Source organism: Juglans regia, chromosome 4 (assembly GCF_001411555.2).
Source record: "Juglans regia cultivar Chandler chromosome 4, Walnut 2.0, whole genome shotgun sequence".
Classification (NCBI taxonomy): domain Eukaryota; kingdom Viridiplantae; phylum Streptophyta; class Magnoliopsida; order Fagales; family Juglandaceae; genus Juglans; species Juglans regia.
Window position 1 is genome coordinate 11,582,105 of NC_049904.1, and position 18,060 is coordinate 11,600,164.

The window sequence follows — 18,060 nt, forward strand, 5'->3', positions numbered from 1 at the left end:
CTGTTAGAGTTATGTAAAAGTTTTAAATTAAATAGTTGTATCTATATATTTTTGTTTATAAATACGTGAGGTATGAATGCTTTGTTTCTTTTTCTTGTTGCTGTTGGACAACCTGTCCTCTACATGCAAGCCAGCATCCTTCAAAGAGGGAGCAGCTCTGCTCCAATTGCAAAAGCCTTATTTGTTTTCACAACTTCTACTCATCTCATCTCATCTAATCATTATAATTTTTTTAAATTTTCACACAAAATAAAATAAATAATTTAAAATTTTCAAATCTTAAAATAAAAATAATATTAAAAAAATATATTCTAACAATATTTTATTCAATTTTTAACTTTAATCTCAACTTATCTCCTTTCATCTGTAAAAATAAACGAGACATTAATTAACTATATATAACATAAGTATAGAGAGAGTGTAAAAACTGGGAATAAAAATTTCAGCATATACTTTTCTTCTTTGTTTGTTATGTACTGTAAGTCTAACAAAATTACAGAAATGAGATCCCAAAACTCTGAATGAAAATTTCAGTGTGCAGTTTTCCTCGTAGGTTCTGTACTTAAAAAAATTACATAACTGACTCTCGAGCCCTTTTAAGTTGACCAATGGCGAAAGATCAACAGGTAATATTGTTATCAGCTTGCCTTCTTGACCGCATCAATCTTTCCCCCAGTCATACCTTTGGAAAGTTTTGATGCATGAACAGGTGGATCCACCAACCTTACACAAAGAATAAATTTGAATGCCGATTTCCTCTGGAAGGGTTAGTAGAAGCCGCTGAATGATAAAACCGTAAGAAATTGTTGAATATCAAATACCGCTGCAAATAGTAAGTAATCTGCACACCCTATTTTAGTCATTTGGGTCCATTTCCTCATCCCGGTCCCAGACCAGAGTAACATTAGATTTACCACCACTGTCATAAGATTCTGGCAATTCAACTACGTCAATTTCATATTCCAATTCATTCTCAAAGTTGCCACCTTTCCCAGCTGACTCTGAAACAACAGCTTTGTCGCCACGTTCCATCCATTTGGGGCAATCATCTTCCCCGCCATACAGAATCCTGCCGTTGTCGACTTTTACATCAGTTGGAATGTCAGGAGAAGATGTTCTACAAGAGCATTCAGGGAGTGGATGTGAGAGGAATGAAGCTGGTTTTGATAAAAGGGACTGCCTTGTGAGGCCTTCCTCACCCAAGCTTTTGTTAAGATGTTCCCTCACTAAGAGCGTCCAATTGTATTTGGTATGGTACATATTGTCACGGGTAATGTTGAAAAGTTCTGCAAGAACTTTCCTGTTTGAAATACCAGATAATGTCAGAAAATGGAAAAGAACGATACGTAAGCAAAAAACCATTCCAAGTAAAAGTTTCATGAAGATTTTTGTAAGAATAGTAGCAGCCAAAAATTGGTCGAAGAGCAACAAAACTGTTTAATATCCATAGATAGTTAATGTTTCAACTGCTAAACGTTTTTCTTAAAGATTAAAAATTAAAAGGAATATACAACAGACGGAGAACCAAACACCAGGTGAAATACGAAAATTACATTTACAAGCCGGTGTGGAGGGCATGCTCCGCATTGCTGACATGACAATTCTTAATTTGCAAGAGGATTTAAAATCTTAAACTTCTCTACAAATCAAATTTTGCCAATTCAGTGGACACCCTCCATAACAGATTGCAAGTAGAACTCCATTAAATAAATATAATAATTTCAATAGTGATGCAGATATCCCAAAAAAATACTTCTTCAGTCCATGTCTATGCGCTCAAGCATCTAGATACAAGGCAAAATACCACAAATGAAAGCACTACTTTGGCAATAACATTATTCTCACGCAATAAAGAGTATAGGTTGAAGGCTTCCTTCCATGTATGCAAACAGATAAAATTCAACCAAATTATATTTTTTATATGATTCCATACTGAACCACCCCTTATAACTTAAACAAATCGATTTTGTTCAATTAGCTTTTGATTCTTTTGTGGGGGATGGGTGGATGCACTAACAAAGGCATTTTAAAAATTCAAAATTGTGAAAAGGAAAGTAAATGTTAATGTTGTTTCAGCACACATATTTTCAAATGCAATTTAGAAAACAATCTATTCACTGACTTAATTCCCGTGGATGACCTTATCAATGCCATAACCATTTTTTGTTTTGGGCCAACCTCTTGACCACTTAATGATATCAGTTTCATGCACATCTTACCTGTCTGGTCTGTATGTTCTAGAAGAACCAGTCTCATACAATCGCTGTCCCATGACCAAATTTGAGAAATCTGGCCATCCACTGCCATCATTGTTAAAACCAGGAAAGAATGCATCGGCTTCCACAGAGACGATATAATCAAGAGCATCCCACAGTAACCTGTGCGCTTGCATCCTCAGATCCATGGGCGATGGGTCTGGTTCTGTGTCAATCTCAGTAATCCAACCATACCAGCCTTCTTTTTCATGTTGATAGATAGGTCTATCAGGAGGTGGAGGCAGAGGCCGAGGCCGAGGACCAGCCTTTTTCCATTCTTCTTTAAGTTCTTCCTCACTTTTGGCAGGAGGCATTTGGAAAAGATCTAGAGGAAGTGGGGTTTCAGGTCCAACCAAGTCATACAACTCTTTCTTGCTACAAAGGGAAGTGCGATCTACTAAGTTGGTAAACATGGCACGAAGAGGGATCAGAACACGTTGACCACCAAAAGTTTCAGAACCAGCCAGGTATATTATTGTCTTAGGAGGATAGCCCATTGCTCGAAGGAGAATTCCAACCTGCAGAGGTTTTGCATAAGCAAATTGATGCACTACAAAATAACCATACTAAAATTATGTGGTGCATGTTTTTTATAGCATTGGGGCATCTGTTTCGCCAATACTCAGTTATTTTCACAAAAGTGAAAATCAATGAAAGGCGCAACGCAGAAGAGAGATCCATTGTTATTACAAAATAGGCAGGAAGTTAGGACTTGCTTAAAATTAAACCCTAACCTTGCAAGCACTAACATGGACATTGCAATATACTCTCGTCGAGTCTCTATTGACTAAGAGTGACTGAGACCCATGTAAATTACACTTGATGCTATTTAAACAATAAAAAGTGCTCCCCAGGAATGCCGGCGTATTTCAGTGTAGAAAAAAACACACACAAATTGTTATTTTTTACACATGATTAAGCTATCTTGCAAGCCTTTTTAAGTTGCAAAATACCACCTGCAATTCAGATACCTGAGTCATAAGCCTTGACCACCAATTGTGCTTTTTGACCTGTCCTATTTACAATCATTTAATAGATAGCATAAAGAATTGTGTTTAGATGTAGTATAACAGTTGGCTTAACTATATTATACTAAACACGATATAATTAGCCAAATATAGTGTGTTTAGAATCTGGAACACTAGACACCAGTCAGGACTACATGTAGTATAACATTTATGGTAATATAACCAAGCATACCTCTTCAGGCATGAGGGGACATGAACCATTTTCTCTACGCAAGTGAGAATTCACGCTTAGTTCCTCATTAACAATTCCTCGTTTGATCATCTGTGCCCTCCGATACTGTATAAGTTCAGTATGAACATCCTACAAAAGTAACGAGTAACAAAGATAAGGAAAGCTAGAGATTGAATGAAATCTTTCTCAGTCATGATTTTGAGGTAGAAACATATGGGAAATGTGAAAATATCTCTTTTACTTGAAGTCTAAAAACTGAATTAGTTATCAAACATAGAAGCACAAGAACATTCAAACAACAATTGATACTATTTAGAGTAACGAATAGTAAAATGGACACTTTGATTCTTGCCAATGATACATTAGAGAAAACTTAAGCATCCAATACAGAAGAGAACAGGCTCCAACAGCTAACCTGAAAGAGTTCTGCACAACCATGATATGCCAAGGTGTCTCTCAATAAGCCAGGATGAAAAGCTAAGAAAGGTTGGCCCCATCCTCGTAACCTGTGGAAAAGCACAAACCAAATACTCAAGAAGGGCAGGCAAATAATTTCTGAGATTTGGGAGTCATAGGCAAACAATTTCTGACTTTGGTGTTACATATGCGTAATTATAATGACATATAACAGCATTTTTCCTCTAAAAAAACCATTTATTTATTTTCTTTGGTTATAAACCTTTCGTTGAAATCCCTCTATTGGCAAGCCAAGGCAATTTCGACACTTGGACCATTATCATGGTATTCCCCGTAAGAGCAAAGACCACCACAAATTTAACGCATCAGGAATTGTAGTCCTCTACACATCAATATTTTTTCCAAGATTCATACCTCTCCAGCATTCGGTGCCCAAGAATCTGAATATCTGTACGGAATTGCAGTGCATGGAAGGCAACTCTGCATCTAAGCCTCTGAAACTCAGCCATGCTAGGTGGAAGGATGGACTGAAAGAAGAGAAAATTGCTTGAAATAGATCCTTAACAGTTTAATAGAGAATAAATTTAAATAACTGACAGCATAACAATGTAACTCAATAAGTATGCAGTTAGCAACCAAAGAAAAAAAAATAATGCATGCACACTAGACATCTTAAGCCACTAATTGGTCAATCATCCCAACATATTACAAAATCGAGATCATTAATAAATGGTGGGAATGGTAACTCTGAGAGGTAGACAATGAGCAAGTAAAAGTCTCAATATATGTAAAAAGACAGGATCATGACCGGGCATTTAACCCATCTAAACAATTCTTCTGACATGGCTCAAGTCCCACATTTATGGTTAGGAAAGGCTCTAATAGCATTTGTAATGCCCCAATGGAATAATGTGGGATTTCATACACCACCTACCCTTATCCTTATCAAATGGGGTATCACATGGCAACGCCATGATGGTTCACAAGATGTGCACCTAGTGATGTCCATTTCCTTTTATTAAGGGATTTCACTCTAGACTTCGAGTGAAATCATGATCATCGAAATCACCAACCCATGCGCATAAGGGCTAATATATGAATCTAATGGTCTGTATGTAATGTATAGTACGATAGATGTCCAAATTATGCATGATGATTGCAAGAAAATGCTTATTAAGTATGCTTATATTTATTGTACAATGTATGACGTGAGTATTCAACTTATTGTTTTGTGTTTATGTTGCAACTATCCAAGGTAAAGCGCCATATGATGATGAGTTTGCAGGTCAGGAATAGCCAATAATGAACATGCCAAGACCAGATTTTATTAATGATATATGATTTTACCTTAATGGAACTCTTCTGTGAAACACGAAAACTATGATTTTTTATAAGCGCGCACCTTCATGACCTTTTGAATAAACGATGGATTTTTTTTTAATTTCTTTAATGCTACGGATCTTCTATACTTGGCTCCTAAGCAATTTTAAACGTTAGTAGCATTCTGTACCTCATAAGGAAGTGGGTATTACAGGCAGAATACAAAAAATACACCTAAGCAGTAAATGGAAAAAGGATAAAATCTAGAAAACTAGGCACAGAAACAGAAGTATGCGCTACCATCCAAAGATAAAAAGGATTTTAAGGGGATGCTTAGGGAATAAGTGGGATGAGAATTTTGTAAATAGTAATAAGATGGTTTGAGTTAAGTATTTATTGGGTTTTGGGAAAGGAGAGAGAAAAAGTTGAATTTTTTTTTTTTGGGAAACTTGTAATGATTAGTTGGATAGTGTTTGTGTTTGAATGATATTTGGGAAGGAAATGAGATGGGATGAGATGGAAATTGTTTCCAAACATCCCCTAAGAACAAAAGCTCAACCACTGTTTCCTCAAGGTCTTTGAAGCTGATCATTTCTCTCTCCAGATAGACCACATTCAGCAAAACGGAGTCCATTTCCACAAAACTCCACAAAACTGATTCTCCACTACTTTGCACATACAATAACAATCAACCACCAACACTTGCCTCTCTCTCAAGTTATCCATGGTAATAATCTTTCTTAGTCCTCCAAATACTTTTCCAATAAAACGAAGCATTAGTATGGGAATAAATAGCTTCATAGAAAGATCAACTTCAAAGACTCCATGCTTGGAAGAACCCCAACAATCTTGTCTCATCAATCCCTCCACTAACTTGTGGGTACATGGCCATTTAAAAAAATGAAAATATTGACATCCCAATCTCGTGCTGACCAGATGAAAGAGGCATTTGTATTGTTGAGAATCATTAAAGAGTTGTAAATTATCTGCTAAAGAAGCTTCCTAAAATAGGCTATGAAGAATAACTCTAAAAACATTCCTTAAGTGGCTGATCTCCACACCATACTTCTTGCCAAAAATGAATCGTAGTATCACCTTCTATTTTGAAACTAAAGCAAGAAACTTCCTTCCACACCCTCCTTCTATACTTACAAAGGCCAGATCCAAACGAGCCATTCACCTCATTAGAACACCAACCACCCATGAAATACCATAATCCACCAACCTTCTCTCTCATTGCAGTGTGTCAAACATTTCACCAACAAAACTCAAATGAACAAAAGTAACTTTTGGACCCTAACAAGGAGCAATTCAGACTTGGCCAAATTAACCTTCATACTTGACACTGCCTCTAGACATAAAAGACAGCATGGTAATGAATTGAATAACCCAATCTAATGTTATTAGGGATTGAATAAAGATAATTTTATTGGGCCTAAATTATATTTAATAAGCCATATTGGGTAAGCCCATGAGCTATTATTCCTGGTAAGCCCAGGAGCATGATCCAACTCATTTGCAAGACCCATGACCCGACTACCTTCTATATATATAGACCCATCTATCAATTGAGCCCCATACTACATGTAAATAATACCATCGTCTTCCCCAAACTAGGGTTGCCACTAGTCACTATTTAAGCTCCTTTCACAGCACCCTCAAACCACCCTACATCGCCAGCCATCATGCAAAACCGAGAGAAAGCCACATGCTAGCCCTCCTCAGGTAACAGACCAGAAAACCATACACGGCAACAATATCCTGCGTCCACTACACCATCTCTTTCTTCCTCCACCGCAGGCTCCTCAAGTCCAAACCCAGACTCTCCACTCACGGACAGATTGCCTCCTTCTCTCATTCTAGCCTCTATGTTACGTGGAAACCAGTCCAACGGAAACTGAGAGTAGCCCTCTCGTGCAACAGCCTCATGCCCACGGTTACCTGAGATAAGTTTGAGAAATCAACTTCTAAAGTTTCTAGGGCAAGATGGCAACAAGTCATGAAAGAGAAAAACCTAAAATGAGGAAAATAAGAACTAAAAAAGGCATATGTGATCTAAAATGAGGAAAATACACCTCACCAATTCCCTTAACTAATAGCCTCTACTTTTCTTTTTTTTTTTTTTTTTTTTGGGGGGGGGGGGGGGGGGCATCTGCTAAACCCAGCCCCACTCTAACTAGACGGGGGTTTGGGTTCAAGCTCCTACCCGATCTTGTGGTAGACTGCCCTAAGTTAAATAAATGAATAATAATTTGGAGGTGTCTATCATAATTACCTGAGATAAGTTTCAAAAATCAACTCCTAACATTTCTGGGGCAAGATGGCAACAAGTCATGAAAGAGAAAATCCTAAAATCTAGGGTTTCCTAGACCTAAAATGAAGTGGAAAAAATTATCTAAAAAAGGCATATTTGATCTAAAAAATCCTTGCTCAATTTGGGGAGAAAGCACGGTTAAGATAAAATCAAGTTTAAGGTCAATAAATGTTATTCAAGCCTCAATGACAGCTCAAAACATTATAAAAACTACAAGTGAAGCCAGGAATATTCAAAACTATCAGATCATAGATAATGGTATCTATCTATCGGCAAAACATGAAATAGCTTTCGCCTTTCCAACTCACCAACTCTATACTAAAAGCAATCACTATGCAAAATCATAATCCCAGTATCAACACGACATCTTAGTATATTCGTTTCCAAAACCAGAAGAACTGAACTAGAACAATCAAACTGCATAATTCAGGAAAAAGAGAACAAGAAAAAGGAGGCTGAGTAAAGGAACAGGTGTACTGTTTCATAGAAAAGGTTAGTAACTGAACTGGCAGAACCTTTCAAGGAGCTTCATACCACTATTTTTCTTACCACTCATGTTTTGTGATACCACATATGATAAGGATAAAGATAGATGGTAAATGGGATCCCACATTATTTGAAAATAAGAAGTTCTTGCTCTTTATAAGGTTTTAATAGGAGCTCCAATTGTATCATTGACGAATCCTTTTGAGTATAGGTCATGTGGTTTGGGCCTTCTATTAGGGTATTACAAATAATATCAAAGCCTATCCCAACCAGAAATGTGGGACTTGAGGGGTGCCACCTACGACAGATGAGCTCGACGAGGACGTTGGGAATTCAAGAGAGGAGATTGTGATACCCCATATGATAAAGATAAGGATAGGTGGTGAATACGATTCCATATTGCTTGGGAATGAGAAGCTCTTGCTCTGTATAAAGTTCCAATGGGGCTCCAATTATATCATTGACTACTCCTTTTGGCATATAGACCATATGGTTTGAGTCTTCTATTAGGGCGTTACATGTTTCCTAATAATCATTTACATATAAAAACAAATTATAGAGTGGAGTCTCAAGAAGCACTGTTGAGAGGAAGATCCTTGGCACCTCTTCATTCTATATAGGGTTCAAAACCTTTCTTCAACATAGGTGACAGAGAAGTTTATTCCTATTTCCTTTTCTTCCTCTTTCTGTCAATGTTGCCAATTCCCATAATACTATAATGTATAGTGGACCCTTTATATTTCCATGCTTGACCTCAACGATAGAAATTTTCTAGATTTGATAATGGAAAATCTATGCCCAAATAAGCAAACATCCATATTGCACACAAGTTCAAAATTTATATGTATAGAACATTGAAATTACCTGCAGGCATCCACCATCAGTAAGAACCAATCCAACAACCTTGGCTTCCTTTAACTTTGGTAGAATTTCTTCCATATAATATTTTGGAGAGGCTGAACTTTTAGGCCTAAAGGTAGGAAATTCGTTCCTCCTAGTCTTTAGGTTTCGAGGTAGGCTCTTCACAATCATGATATCATTTTTTAGCGATGATATGAACTGTTCCTCATTATAGAGATAGGAAAAGCTTTTGAACTTAGAACTGGTAAAAAAAAAAAAAAAGTAAGAGTTGCATGATTAGCATAGAAACTGATCTTGAAAGAACTGGTCAAGAAAGCTAAACAGAATACCTAATGCCCTTTGAACGAGTACTTTCTTGAATCTCTGGAATGACAAGGGTTGCATTTAGAAGCCTGGATATGGTGACCAGATCACATATCTAGAAATAACAAAATTGTTATAACTTCCTATAGAAAATTTAGGTGAGATGAATTCATGCATTAATGAGTCATACCGAAGATCTTATATTTGCAAACCCACCAAAAACTTTTGCATAAATGAAACCATTGCTCCGTTCCTTCGGAACTGCAAAGAAAAAAAAGATATAGTGCATGAAATCCCAGATTAACAAAAAAAGGTGATCAAATAACAAGGAATCATGACATCCATAGAAACCACGACATTAGCAATTTCTATAGCCAAAAAGAAGCAAGCCCACCAGAACTGCTCATTTGAACCTTTTCTATTTATACAGCTGAGTAAGAAATATGAAAAACAAAATGAATAAAAATAAATATACTATTACACCTATATTTTACTCATTTAAGAGCCCTGAAAGTTAGTATTTCAAAATCAACTTAATAGGCGGTAAAGCTGAATAGGAAAGGGGCCGAGCAGACTGATGAGTGCCTTTTTAAGAAGGCCTCCTTCCAAGGGGGCCCGAGCTGTCAGTGAGATGCCACTCTGGGAGAACTATCTTTGTTATCTTGTCTCTCTACCAATCAAAGCCTTATGTTGCCCATTAAGCACTAGGACATCATGGATTTTTTTTCACTTCTTTGCTGCTGTCATCCCTTGTCTCTTGTTCCCTACCATCCATCAATAAATGTAGTTAGATCCAATGCTGCTCCCACCTAATATGGGACCCTGCCCTTCAGCATTTTTGCAGGAAGTGGCTACTCCTCTCATTCCTAATGAATAACATTATGTTTGGGAACCAAACATTTCCCAAAAGTTTCTCAAACATTTCCCAAGAACTTCCCAAAATTTTACACCAAAACAGTCTCAATCATCGAACATCATACTTTGATTCCATTACAAAAAAAAAAAACAAAAAAAAAAAATACCAAAACAATTGTAGCAAATTAAAAAAAAAAAAAACTCTCACAAAAATTCTCTTCCCTTCGTATTTTCAATTAACTTTTTCAGACCCCAATAACACCATCTCTCAAAAACTTTCTCAATCTAAACACATTTTTATGGGTCCCACGACTTTTACAAAACCCCATAATCCATCTTTAGAAGTTTTGTCAAAAGTGTCAAAAACTTTCAAGAAAATCTTACATCAAACATCCCCTAAAAGCCAAGTTGCTACTAGGCAAAAATTGCTTGAAATAAAACATAATGTTCATCTATTTAAAAGCAATTCCTTTGTCAACATCAGTCAATTCTTTTAGGTGGCAGTGTCGGGAACAATAACGAATCAGAAGAATAATAATTGTGTACAAAAGAGATGAATACAGTTAGGTTGAGCAATTTAGAGCCATAAATTGTTAACAGAAAATAAACAACAAAAGATCATCCGAACTCTGCTCAATAAATTCCATTTAGGCAGAACATACCCAACCGTTCCCGTCTAAACCATCCAAAATAACAATAGGGCCTCATTTCCCTCCACTGCCATATTCTGCCACTATCAAATAGGGACTGAAAGCATTGGAACACCGTTGGGCCTGGTAGACGCTGTATCTGACACTGATTGTCTCGAAACACTCTTTACTAGCCCCTGACTGCACACTTGCTTCCACCGTCAGCGACAGCCAATCCACCATGACACTGCCTAGTTGTAAGTATTTCACCACCTTCCAACTCCTCACAGTGATTCTTATCACACCAGCTCCCTCCAATACAAACTCAAAAATCTTTGTGTCCACCACTAGCCTTCTCTCGATGAGCACATTCTCAATACACAGGGGATAAGGTAAAATCCAAGATGACAAGAAGATATTTCCACTGAGAAGTGCCGCAAATTGGGTGAGCAACAAAAGGAAAAGAATCAATTCTGACGAGAAGCGTCAGAAGTATCCACAGTCCAATATAGCAAACTATACTTTAGGATGCAAAAATAAAAATGGTCTTCACAGCTAAAAAAAGTATCCACAGTCCAGTATAGAGGTTAGAGAAAGTTCTGCCAAATCCAGAACAAAATTATGATGTCATATAGTCTCTTGCAGAGCAAAGAAAGAAATACTTAATAATCTTATACAAAAGATCGGAACTAGACAATCAAAAACCCACATTAATGGATCAAAACTAATATATTTCATTTGGGGAAAGAAATTCTGCTAAAATTCTTCATTCCTTCGATAGTGATATCCATTAACAATGACTACTAAATATATTTAAGCATTTCAGTTCATTTAAAATCCATTTGATATGTGGGGATCCTACAACTAACATCCATTTTGAGTCCTATCAAATAAAGCGTAGGAGAGGGTACAAAAATTTTCCTTTTCATTTTTTGGAAAATTCAAAATCTTACGTCATTCTTCTTATTTTAATTTAATTTGGGTTTTTGATACTAAATGTCCATAGTTCTAGATACCCAAAACTTAAAAAATAAAATCCAAACATCTTTCAAACCATTCATGGCCTTTAGAGTACCTGACTTCGTTTTACTTTTTTTTTCTTCACCAAAAGTCAACCGCTTTGACATTGCGTACTGCTTGTGTTTGAGATGGATTGCAAATTACACAACAGCCCAAAGTCCCAATATGAGGCAATCAACTTTGTCTTAACCATCAAACTTAAAAGCTCTACTGTGATTTGAAGGAAGGGGTACAGAACTCCATGATCCAAAGAACACACAACAGGAGTACATTTTATGAAACAATGAAACAAGAAATATGCGGGCCATTTGGAAGACAAGCTTGGAATGGCACTTCAAACACATGAGATAAGATACTTTTAGTGGCAACTAAAACACCAATTTCATGATCCTACTATCACCATTAAAAATAAGACGGCTTATTTGATCATAGCAACTTAAAAAAGGTTATAGCAAAAATTATGTGTCTTAATGAAACTTAAGGTAGCCATTTTACGGATCACATAAAGTGGAACACCTCAATGACATTGTTTGGAATAGAGCTATCTGCCATACCTTCTCAATGGTATGTTATGAATAATCAAATAATAAAGAGAAAATTCAAAAATAAAAAAGATAAACATTACTCATAATAGGGTGCTTGAGAGTTGGGCATAACTACTTATCAAAAAAAGAGAGAGAAAGTTGAGCATAACTATTACCAGGATAGCTGCTTCTGGGATTTGCATAAGGCTGTAAAGACTCTAACGACTTCACAACCCCCCATATCTTCTTATTCCTGCTGAACTGTAACATTGCAACCAAAACAATCGTAATTGGTTTTCTTTTATAGTAACCAAAACAATCATAATGGAAACAACACATCAAATCCCTTTGCAAATACCCAAAAACGAATGCACATGCATATAAATGTGGACCAGTAAGACACTACCATAAAGCAAGTCATAACAGCATACCGGTGATCCTATCACATTAGCAAAATCGGCACGCAACCCAGCCATTGCACTGTACTGCACTAAATCAGCAGTCGAAAACTTTGTGACAGAAAGGTGGGTCAGCAGAGATAACAAAGATAAGATGAGGAGGGAAAGTGTAACCCATTTCATCTTGGATTTGATAAACATCTTGCCTCGTCAAGCATGGGAACGCATTCCAGAAACCATATATCCAATTCCAATTCCCAATTGGAAATCAAATTCAAAACCACCTCTGCATTTAGAAGAAGCGTCAGAGACGGGTATCAAAGTCAAAGCGCGATTAGAACAGCAAACTAAATTTAACGAACAAGTAAAATCTCGCAACTCCTCTTCACTACGCCATGTTTGGTTGCCCAGATTACGTCAGGAAAACCAGAAAAGATTCCGAGTCGGGGTATGAACGAACAGAAGAAGTAGGTTCAAGAAAGAGATTGGGATTCTTTGGAATTGGAGTGAGAGAGAGAGAAAAAAAAAATGAATTTGAAAAGGGTTGGGAGAAACCTGCAATCCGATTCTTGCGTCGCCTGGCGCGTCTCTTTGTTTGTGTTGTCTTTGTTACATCAGAACAGACTGAATCAAGCCGCAACTACGACAACAAAAGAACTTTTAGAGCATTGCTATAAGCTTTTAACTATAAAAGTTTAGTAAAATATAAAATATGTTGAATTTTATCAAAATAAAATTGTATTAAATTAATTAAAGGAATAAGTGTGAAGTTTTAAGCTATAATAAATGAATGGATTTATTTAAATTTGATAGGTTATTATTTACTCATCAATTTATTTTTTATTTATTTTTAATCTTTAATTATTTTTTTTATTCACGTTTAATCTCCAACCGTCTTGTAATAATAATGTAATAATCAAATTAATTATTAATTAATATATGATTAGTGTAATTATAAAATATGAAAAAAAATAAAAATAATTTTATTAAAAAATAATATTATATTATTATTTTGATGAATTCAATAGTTAATTCAATGTGAAATTTATGACTAAAAATGTTTTAAATTTATAGAAATCATATACTTTTCATCAAATTTTAAAGATAACTTTGATGAAATCCATGCCAATGTTAATGCCTAGTCTAGGGCTGTCAATTTTTTATGATTTTTTCTTTTTATGCTACCCTCCAAGCACGAAAAAATACAAAAAATCTGCATAATCGGGTATGGATCGATTCAAATTTCACCCGATGCATAATCTGTACATATGATTGGTTGGTCAACTTTCATTGAAATTTTACAACTCTACCCAAATCATTTGATTGGTCAAAAAAATATTATCAAAGTATTAAATATTTAAAATTTTCATAAAAATAAATTAATAAATTAATATAAACTAATGTGTTAGATCTATTTTATAATAAAAATATATTTATAAACTAACGTATCACATTATAACTCATCAATTTTTATATTTATGTTTACAAAATTTATTTACAATAAAAATATTTTTTAATTGTTGTTTATGTCAATTTAAATTATTTTTGATTGATCAAAATTTTTAATCTTTAAATTATTTCTTTAAAACGTTTTTTTATGGTCTTTGTCGAAATGATCAAATATTTGTCAATAACTTTTTTATTATCCTTTCTTCATGTTATTGTTTTTAAATGGATCAAACGGGTTAATCCACCCCAATCTGAATAAATAAACAAGTTAAACGAACCAGATCCGACAAGATTACTGGAGGAGAAAGTGAAACTACTCCACGCTGTTTTATTGTAAGAAAATAAATTGATAATGAACGTAAAAATAGGTTCTTCACACAATCGAATAAACATTAAACGTTTACTTCCTATTAGACTAAGGCCATGTTTGGATCCTTAGATGAGATAATTTAATCTAATCTCAAAACTTTTTTTAATTTTCTTTCCAAAAATTATTCGAGCACAAACTATTTTTTAATTTTTAATTTTTAACTTTTTCACATAATTATTACAACTTTTCTAGACTTTCAAACAAAATAAAAAAATAATACAACTTTATCAAATTTTAAAATAAAAATTATATTAAAAAATTATACTCAAACAATATTTTAATTTCATAATATTTTTATTCAATTTTTTCTCTTTCATTTCTTAAAACTCAATAAAACATTTTAAATCAAAGCATTTAACTATCATTCACAAATCATTTTACTACTATTCATAGATCATTTAACTACTATTCATAAAATTATATCTCATCTCATTATCTATAGGTAATTGCTCTCTTGTAGGAGTATAAAACTGAGCCAAAGTTGTAGATGTAGAGGAAATACCTGAAAATGGTTTATAAGTGGTCTCTCCCACCAACTGATTTCTTAAAACTAAATGTAAATAGGGCATTGTTCTTTGATCAGGAGAAAGCATATGTCTTAAGAGATTCCAGTGGGGAAGTGTTAATGGTAGTCAATAAAGTAGAAGGTGAGGTATGTGAACCAGAAAACATAGAGGTATTGGCAATATTCAAAGGTTTATAGTTTTGTGTGAACATGGAAATTGATAATCTCATCCTTAAAAGTGATTGTTTGTTGATGATTCAAGAGGTTAATAGTGGAGCTGGGTCTTTTACTCCTGAAAGAACATTGGTGTAGGAAGTTAGAAGTCTAATGCAAAACTTTAAGGAATGAAAGTTACAACATGCCAACAGATTAGCAAATGAAGCTGCACATAGACTTGCAAGACATGCATGGATCTAGTAACATGCAAATTTGGTGGCAAAGTACACATTCTTTTGTTGAAAATGTTACTTGGATTGATAAACAGTTTTTGTAATGGTTTGTTTCCACCATGAAATGAAGTTGTATTCCTATAAATATAAATAAAAATTTTAAAAAAAAAAGTATGCCCTAAAAAAATCTAGACACAAAGGGATTATGCAAAAATATTCTTACAAACTGACGTGTCTTGATGTGGTTCGTCAGATTGTAAAATTATTTTTATTGTAAAGTAGATTAACAGATCACATGAAATCACGTTAGTTTGTAGAATACTTTTGTAGACTCCTTTTGCGGTTGTATCAATTCTCAAAATAATAATACCCACACGCAACCAATCCATTTTGGTAGCAGACCCCCTAAAAAACTAGGAAAACACTAAATCCACCGATACATTCTCCCGATGATTCTAACCAACTCAATTTTTTTAATTTAATGATTAAGTGTTTTTAAATGATGTTGTGATTTGTTTTTAAATGTTTAAAGAGATTAAAAAAATACATGAAAAAAAAAGTAAAATAGCCTTGGTAGTGTTGGAAGCCACTCTTGATGGCTCTAGCACTACCCAAAAAACAATGATGTAAACCATTTTCCTATAAGTTAACAACGGGTGAAAAGGTCTAGCATTGATAGCCATAGAGTTTGTAGTCAACATATTTTCTTTGGCGATAATGCAAACTACTATAGGCATATGAGATGGCGGTATAGAGCTAGCACAAGAGAAGTGATGGGAACCAATGTGAGTCTAGTCTTAAAGATCATTTGCAAGTTCCAGATTGACCAATTATAAGATCAAGAACTAAAAAGATCAAGAAACAATACAAAGATTGATACAGTCCACTTGGAACGAGTCTAGCAAGAGCCGAATATTCAAGATGGGCTTGAGAGAAGGAGATCCAGTGATCATCCACGTGATACAAGCTATGGAATAGTGCAATATAAATTAGGGCCTATTATTATAATTATGTGATTGAATGCCTTGGACTTGCTTATTTTATTAGTTATAGGAATTAGTCTAAAATAATTGGATTTGAGGATGTTTGACCCACATATGTCTTATTTCTTATGAACTAGAGTTTTGGAAAAGTCTTGTATTTTGGCCAATGGCTTATTTGGAAAGTTACTTTTTAGTAATTAGGGTTTCAAGAAGTTACTGTAGCCGAATTACTGTAGCGTGACACTATTCATTCATGGATATTTTTGGGAGAAAGGCTTTATTTTGGTTAGGATTTTAATTAGGTGTTGCTTTAAATACTCTTTGTAACCTTATTTTAATTAGTTTATGAAATTTAATGAATTTATTCATTGTGAGTTGAGTCTATCTCTTCTTGTTCTTGAATGAACTTTTGAACTTATCGAAGGTGAATCACAACATTTGTGTCGTTCCTCCTTGTAATATGGGTTCTTAAGACAAGTTCTTCAACGAGTTTAGATTTTAATATAATCTAGGTTCTTGAAACGAGTTCTCATCGGGTCCACATTCTCCATCTATTGACTTGATTTTGACTTTCTTGAGTGAGTTTTCAAATTGATTGTGGGTTCAAGAGATTACATTTCCGCGAGTTCATATCATTTGGTATTCAGAGCAATGTTTCCAATTAGATCTGATTCTATCTTTTAATTGTTGCTTCTTTAAATTTAATTCTAAGGCTTCATTGCTCTAGGGTTGCAAAAAAGACAAAAAACAAAACGTAGGCTGCCGAAATTCTTAGAGTTTTTGGTTTAGCTGAAATTTGTATCACCTAGGATTTCAAAATTCTAGGGTTTCTTGCATCTTTAAGTTTGTCAATTGCTTGGAGTGCCTTTTCATTTTTTTCTTCTACTTCATTGTCAATTCTTGTGTACTTGAATTCAATTGCTTGATTTTCATAATTGAATATTGCTATTTGTGATTGAATTAAAGAAAAGAAGAGAAAAAAAAAAGAAAAAAAAAAGAAAAGAAAAGAAAATGTAACATATTCAAAGGTTGGTACATAGTTACAATAAAGAGAAATAAATACATTTGTTGATTCAGTTTTATCATCAAAGGGGCTGAAAACATCTTTCTAGTTGGTATCTTGTTTTATAATTACTTTCCCTTGTATAAATTCCTTGAGTCTCGTGTCATTTTATTCCTTCCATATTTCTTGTTCTTGTTTCTTGGATCTATATTACTGGTTAGAAGAATACGAGATTGTATTGTTTTGATTTAATTCAACTAGTTCTTAAAGAACTTGAGCGAGAAAACTATTAAGGTAAAATGCAAGAGAATATGAGACTATTATCAGAAAAAAAAAATTCAATTAAGAGTGAAACACGAGTGGAGTGCCATTATTTGAGTGTAGACACGTAAAGGAATGTGTGAGACTTTCCACTAACATTCTTTTTGTGCAACACATTACGATGTCTCATAGGAGTGACTCATCACCAAAAGAGATGGCAAATAACTCATCATTTGTGTTGCAAGCCATGTAACAACAGTTTGAGCGATTGAACTTGGTGTTGGGGAAAGTGAAGGATATGATGAATCATCAAGAATCAATGATTAGAAATCTGCAAACTGTGAGAGATAGGAGGTGACATGAACCTATTATTAAGAATGGGTATGAGAATGGAGAGTATGGTGAGGATGTGGAAGACCTAACATCTGAAGTTGGATTGGATAAATATAGAGAAGTTAGGCGTGAAATAGGACTTAGGGGAAACCCAGGGGGTCGAGATGGAGTAGATAGGAACCTTG

At 34.7% G+C, this 18,060-nt stretch overlaps 1 protein-coding gene across 2 annotated transcripts; it reads right to left on the reverse strand.

Moving 5' to 3' along the window:
• Positions 1 to 423: 423 nt before the first annotated feature.
• On the reverse strand, positions 424 to 13,234 carry LOC108980820 (protein EMBRYO SAC DEVELOPMENT ARREST 30). Of its 2 annotated transcripts, XM_035689577.1 has the most exons (11): positions 13,138 to 13,234; positions 12,616 to 12,868; positions 12,361 to 12,445; positions 9,347 to 9,417; positions 9,183 to 9,271; positions 8,857 to 9,094; positions 4,287 to 4,399; positions 3,871 to 3,961; positions 3,456 to 3,584; positions 2,220 to 2,773; positions 424 to 1,300 (listed from the first exon to the last, which is right to left on the reverse strand). In XM_035689577.1, the coding sequence occupies exons 2-11, from the start codon at positions 12,781 to 12,783 to the stop codon at positions 856 to 858; spliced, it is 1,983 nt and encodes a 660-aa protein (XP_035545470.1). In that variant the 5' UTR covers positions 12,784 to 12,868; positions 13,138 to 13,234; the 3' UTR covers positions 424 to 855. The 2 variants fall into 2 exon arrangements, with proteins under 2 accessions (XP_035545470.1, XP_035545471.1); XM_035689578.1 differs by lacking the exons at positions 12,361 to 12,445; positions 12,616 to 12,868; positions 13,138 to 13,234 and adding an exon at positions 10,674 to 11,294.
• Positions 13,235 to 18,060: the final 4,826 nt, after the last annotated feature.

What these genes read in the sequence shown, in the direction of transcription:
- LOC108980820 (XM_035689577.1), bottom strand. Translation starts at nt 12,783, where the DNA reads ATGTTTATCAAATCCAAGATGAAATGGGTTACACTTTCCCTCCTCATC. An exon ending in TTGCAAATATAAGATCTTCG is followed by an intron (nt 9,272 to 9,346) that starts GTATGACTCATT and finishes TGTTATTTCTAG; the next exon opens with ATATGTGATCTGGTCACCAT. An exon ending in CTGATGGTGGATGCCTGCAG is followed by an intron (nt 4,400 to 8,856) that starts GTAATTTCAATG and finishes CTCTTCTTTCAG; the next exon opens with TCCATCCTTCCACCTAGCAT.